The 6,096-nt window shown below is 49.3% G+C and overlaps 1 protein-coding gene across 2 annotated transcripts in view; it reads left to right on the forward strand.

Annotated features, from left to right (window-relative positions):
* Positions 1–216: 216 nt before the first annotated feature.
* The window catches only part of Pla2g12b (phospholipase A2 group XIIB), an 18,886-nt gene continuing 13,006 nt past the window's right edge, over positions 217–6,096 (forward strand). For both annotated transcript variants that reach the window (XM_005360051.3, XM_005360052.3), the window contains exon 1: positions 217–519. In XM_005360051.3, coding sequence (XP_005360108.1) covers positions 309–519 — 211 coding nt within the window. In that variant the 5' untranslated portion in view covers positions 217–308. The remainder of the gene's footprint in view (positions 520–6,096) is intronic.

Here is a 6,096-nt window from a genome sequence, read left to right on the forward strand (position 1 = left end):
AGCAGAATCCCCAGGCTCCCTTCCCCCATTCCCAGAGTGCAGCCATTCCCTTTCAGCTCTTCGGGGTCCACTGGAAGTCCCCTCTTAAGCCAACCTCATACAAGCCCTCCCACGAACTCACCTTTGTCCTCTCTAATCGCTCGGATCTGCTCCCGGCCTCCATGGCTGTGTTTAAAGTCCACCTCTGGGGAACACAGACTGACTGTTCCGATAAGGCCAGGCACCGGGCTGTGTGTGTTTCCCCAGGCTTCCTGGGACCCTGGCTGGGGTGGGGGGGGGACAAGAGCAGCGTTCTACCTGTGTGCAGGATGAAGCTGCCCTGCGGCTTCTTCCTCCTGTGGTTTGGCCTGGTGGGCAGCCTCGCAGAGAACGACCCCAGCCTCAAGGAAGACGAGTCTTTTTCGGACTGGGGCCTGCGGCACCTGCGGGGCAGCTTCGAGTCGGTCAACAGCTATGTCGATTCTTTCATGGAGCTGCTGGGAGGGAAGAATGGAGTCTGTCAGTACCGGTGCCGATATGGTGAGTACCGGGGTACCTCCTCTGGGGTGAGGGTGGGGGAGGGTGTTGGGTCATGGGCAGCTCAGCAGGTCACGTCTGTCCTTCACAAGGTAGGCCAGGTTACCAGACTGAGCAAATCAGGTGTAGTAACGTCAGAAATCCAAGCTGACAACAAATTCCTACTCGGAGCCTGTGGTGCATTTGGGACCTATATCTCCTGATCAATTATGATTTAACTGAAACTCAAGTTCCACTCAGCTGCCTGGGAGTCTTCGCAGAGACCTTTATGGGTTTGCTGGGAGCCTGGGGCTTAAGGGGAGGTAGTGAGCAGCGTGGAAGCGAGGGCATGGCGAGAGGGACCTCACGGGCTCTGAGACGCTCTCGGGAAGGAAAAGGAACCGGAACCTGATGTTTGGAGATTCTGCCCGGGGTCAAACAACTCCTCAGAATCCCAAAAGCTCCAAATAACTCTCTCGGCCCACCCGCAGACCTCTGACTGGCAGGGGGCCCTGCCATGCTCCAGTCAGTAGCCTCAGGCACCGCCGCTGCCCACCAGGGTCCCAAGCGCCGTCCCAGAACCAGACACAGAGGCCGATTTGGGAACTGGAGTGGACACACAGGCCTACCTTGCCTCAGTTGCACAGAAGGCCAGTTTCCCCTTCACCCGCTCAGAAGAGGCCAGAGCCGAGCTCCAGCCCAGGCTTGGCAGCTCACACAGTGGGTGAAAAACCTGTGCTTAATGTGGTGCTGGGAATTTTATCTCAGGCCTTGTTTGCCAAGCGCGTGGTCCACCACTGAGCTGCACCTGGGCCTGAAAATGCCCTTTAAAGCACACGGCACAGACCTCCTCCGATGGTTTAGTTTATGCAAATACCCCGCAGTAGGCTCCCAGGTGAAAACGCCAAGTCTGCTTAGCCTGGGACAACACGAGCTTTCCAGAGACACTCAGAACAGCTGGGACATACATACACGACCTACACCTCTTTGGGGGGAGGGAAATGGCTTCCTTATGTACTAAAAGTGGCCAACCAGGAGATAATGGTCAAGCCATTGTTCCCGGTAGGCTTAACATCCCTGGGCAAAGGCAAAAGAACCTGCAGCTCACAGTGAGAATGTCCTGGGATCAAGTCCTGGGTCCCTCAACCTCGTCGTTAGCCAGAGGTAGGTGTGTGAAGGCAGAAGCCAGTCACTGCAGTAAGCCAGCCTAGTTTCCCCTGATGAGGCAGCAAAGGGTTAATGCCTGCCGTCTGAATCAACACAGATGTTGTCAATACTACCCAAGGTTTAGCAAACATCTAACAGCCCAACCCTGCTCTCCCTTGTCTAGCAAAATCGGCATCAAAAGACTTCAGCAAATTTTTGCTTAGACAGCCTCTGACTGGGAAGGGGCTGCCGACTCCCCATCCAATCGAGGCTCCTGGGGAGGCTGACAGGACAGACTTGAGTTCCAGGCTAGCCTGGCTACATAGTGAGACACCTGAGATCCCCTCTCAACCCACCTCCCCCACAAAGGCTGCTTAAACGTCAATCTTTTTAGAATTTTTAAATCGACAAAAACAATAGTGGATATCTGTGGAGAAAGCCCAGTGCTTTGATTCATTGTGGAAAGGTTCCACAGCCGATTGCCGTAGCCACTGCCTCCTCCCAGCCTTCCTTTCGTTTGTCCTGAGAAGGTTAAAAGTCTATTCATTCAAAGTGTTGAGATCGCGTCTCCTTGTTCACAGCCACGACAAGACACTTGCTAGAAAAAATTAAGGGGGGAGGATGATGTTGGCTCAAGGTTTCAGAGATCTCTGCTTATTAAGGGGGGGGTGGCAGTAAGGCTGGGGAAGGAACGGTGGGTGGAAGGAGCTTGAAGTGGAGGCTGGTTCACTAGGTAATATTGGGAAACAGATAGCCAGGCTGGGTGTATCAGAGGCCTGGTCCTGGACAGTTACTTCCGACACGCACTGGCCCTCTCTCTGAGGGCTCCTCAGCTTCCCCACAGAGTATTATCAGCCAGAAAACTGACTCAAAACATGAACCCACGGGGGTAATGCGTGCGCGTGTGAATGCACCCGTATGTTTTCAGGGAGGCCAGAGGAGGACAGCTGTATCTCCAGTCATCATGCGTCACCTTGTTCCCGGAGACAGGGTCTCTCACTGACCGTGGAGCTCGGCTGGCGGTCAGGAAGCCCCGGCTGTTCTGTCTCTGTATTCTCACAGCCTTGGGGGTAGAGGTGCATGAGCAGCCATGCCCAGCTTTCTGCACAGATGCTACCAATTTGACCTCAGATCCTGGCTCTGCCCACCAGGCAACAGGTGTGCATTCTTACCCACCGAGGCATCTTCCCAGTCCTCACGGAACATTTTCAGTCCAAACCATAATCGTCCTTTGCCGTGATCATCAGTACAGAGATTACTAAAACTTAGTCCTTCATCAAGAACCAGCCTTTGTTGAAGATCTCCTTTTTCTCAGTCCCCCCTCCTCTCAGCCTTTCTACTCCCCGTTTCTAAGAAACTGACTTTTCTTCCTTAGGTTCCACATTAGAGATCATAGAGTCTGAGTTTTTCTGATTTTTTTCCACCCTGCGTAATGATTTCCAGTTCTAGAAAGACTGGATTCCCTCTTTTAGGTAGAGTAGCTCTCCATTGCGTAGACACACCTTCCTTATCTACTCCCATGTTGACGTGTGTCTAGGTGGTTTCTGTGTCTTGTTCGTTATGCTGCAATGAACAAGAGAGCATAGACATCTTTCCAACATGCTCTCTCCAGTTCTGTTGGACAGGTACCAGAAGTGGGGTTGCTGGATTGTCTAGCAGTTCTGTTTTTAGTCTTTAGTTTTTTGAGGAGCCTCCATAGTGTGTTCTGAAATGGCTATACTCATTGACATTTGCACCAATGGGGTATGAGTTCCGTTTTGCTGCATGCTCACCACTTTTGTCTATCGCTAAGAGCCATTCTAGCAAGCATAAGGTATTGGTTCCTTGTTATCTCTGCTTCTGTTTCCCTACTAAACGGGAGATGCATCTCTTCCTGTCCAACCATCCCTCATTTGTCTTATTCAAACTTTTTCTTTTTTTAACTTTATTTTATGTGTATGAGTGTTTTGCTTGCATGTCTGTGTGTCTGGTGCCTGTGGGGGCCAGAAGGGGACACCGGAGTCCCTGGCACTGGAGGTACCACCAACTGAGCACTGGGACTTGAGCCCAGGTTCTCTGCAAGAGCAGTCAGTGCTGTTAATCACTGAGCTGTCTCCCCAGTCCCCTGTTGGCTTGTTTTGTTTTGAGAACCAGCTTTTGGCTATTTTAAGGTTGGGTTGAGTTTCTGCTATGGCTCCCTTCTGTATTTTGGATGCTAGCTATCCCTCTGTTAGCTGCAGTTTGTGAATCCCTCCATTGTCTCTGCTCTGCCATCACTCCTGTTGATGTTCAAAAGGTTTTCATTATAGCAAATCTCTACCTTTTAAAAATAATTTGAGACACTGTCTTACATAACCCAGGCTAGCTTCAAACTTTCTATGCAGCCAAGGATGACCTTCAACTTCTGATCCTCTGGCCTCCACCTCCTCCAATGTTCCTACTGAGATTATAAACATATGCCAACAAGCCAGGTTTAGTCTAGACTGGGGCTCAAATCCAAGGATTCATGTTGGTACACATTCTACCAACTGAACCCCATTCCTCGCTCTGTCGTCTTTAATTTCTGGAGACGTTTTTGTCTGTCTGAAATTTCACAGAAAAACTCCACACACTTGTGAGTTTGCCTATTTCCTAGCAAAGGACTTTCTTACAGCCTTCCCGGGATTCTCAGGAACCTGTGAAAAGGGAAACACCCATAGATGTAGGAACCAGCAGCTACATCTCACGCTAAGGTGATGGGTCTCCCAGTTTACTGAAGATCCCAGGGCTGTTGGTATTTAAACAGAGACAGGACTAGGTAGACCAAGACAAGAGAAGCAGGAAGCAACTTAATCCATTTCAGTCTCTGTGTTGATGGCATGGACACTGTTTTGCTGTCTCCAATCAGTGTGCTGCTCCTGTGGGCATCCCTGGAGGTTGCCGAGTGTCTGTGCATAGTGCTGTCCCTGGCACCTCAGGGAACGCCTCACCCTCCACGGGAGATGCTCAGACCCCTGGTCTGTGATATACCTTCCTCCTAATCTTTCTGTTGACAAAAAATGAGAGAGAAGAAATGTTGGCCAAGAGCGCAGGACACGTGGCTGGAAGCAGCGTTTCTGGGTGTTGAGGCTCACTCTGCCCTGAACCTCCCTCCTGATGCCTCTCAAGTGTTTTATGATGTTAACTTTGTTTAGAAGGTTTGACGTTTTATGAGACCAAATTTGTCAATCGCTTTATGGCCTCCGACTTTTACATCTTGATTAGAAAAGCATCCTCAGTTCAAGATTGTAGCAATATTCTGTGATTTCTTTTCCCATGAACACAGCCACAGCTAATGCATAACAAATGAGCGTGGCTGTGCCCTGATAAAACTTCTTTATGGGCACTAAAATTTGAATTTCATATCATTTTCACATGTCATAAAATATTATTCTTGTTTTGACTCCTGCCTCCGATCATTAAAATAGATGAAGCCCATTTCTAGTTGGCAGGTTATAAAAGACTGGCACTGTGCGGAGCCTCCGTTTGCCAAGAAGCTAAGAGTTTCAACTTTCACACCAGGAAAAAACATCTATGTGTCAACGTAGCATATTGCTGATGCCTAGGCACAGAGCATCCAACCAGAAGGGACAGCTCGAGGCTAGGGTGTGTTATCACCTAGATCCAACTGCCTAGATCCAACAGCCACGTCCCTCAAAACCTGAGACTCCATGCTTCTCTCGGAAGCTGCTTCCTGCAATTCATGCTCAGACCACATCACCTGCACTGCAGGCAAGACGGCCATTCCGCTATCTTCCAAACTGATGCCATGTTTCTCTTCTGTGCTTTCTTAGGTGCAAAGGGATCACAGGTGACTTGGGAAACCTCTCCAGCACTCATTAAAAAAATGCCTTTGGGGGATGGAGAGGTGGTTCAGTGGTTTGGTGTTCTTCCAGGGGACTGGGGTTCAATTCCCAGTACCCACAGGTTGACTTACAATTTGTAACTGGTCTCCAAGAACACCAGGCATGCATACATAGACATACATAGACTAGGCAAAACATCCCCACATACAAATTAATAAGAAACAATTTAGAAAACTTAAAAATGCAATGTCTGTGAATTCAAGTATTTGTTCCTTTAAGTTTCCCTAATATCTAAAAGAAGGTAACTTGTAAAAGAACAATCTGAAGAAAAGATAAAAGGCCCATAATCTTAGGAGCAACCACATTGAATTAGACTATGCGGTTCAATTGTTTGCCCATGTGTGACTCAATTATTGATATCAGACTCTGTCCCCATTGTGATAGACCCACCCCCACACCACCTTTTCTTGCCCCCCACATACTCATATATACACCCCCACATACTCATATACACACCCCCACATACTCATATATACACACCCCCACATACCATTCTCTCACTCATGCACACACACACACCAGCCCCCCCCACATCACCCCCACATCTCTCTCTCTCTCTCTCTCTCTCTCTCTCTCTCTCTCTCTCTCTCTC

This window comes from Microtus ochrogaster, linkage group LG2 (genome assembly GCF_000317375.1).
Source record: "Microtus ochrogaster isolate Prairie Vole_2 linkage group LG2, MicOch1.0, whole genome shotgun sequence".
Classification (NCBI taxonomy): Eukaryota; Metazoa; Chordata; class Mammalia; order Rodentia; family Cricetidae; genus Microtus; species Microtus ochrogaster.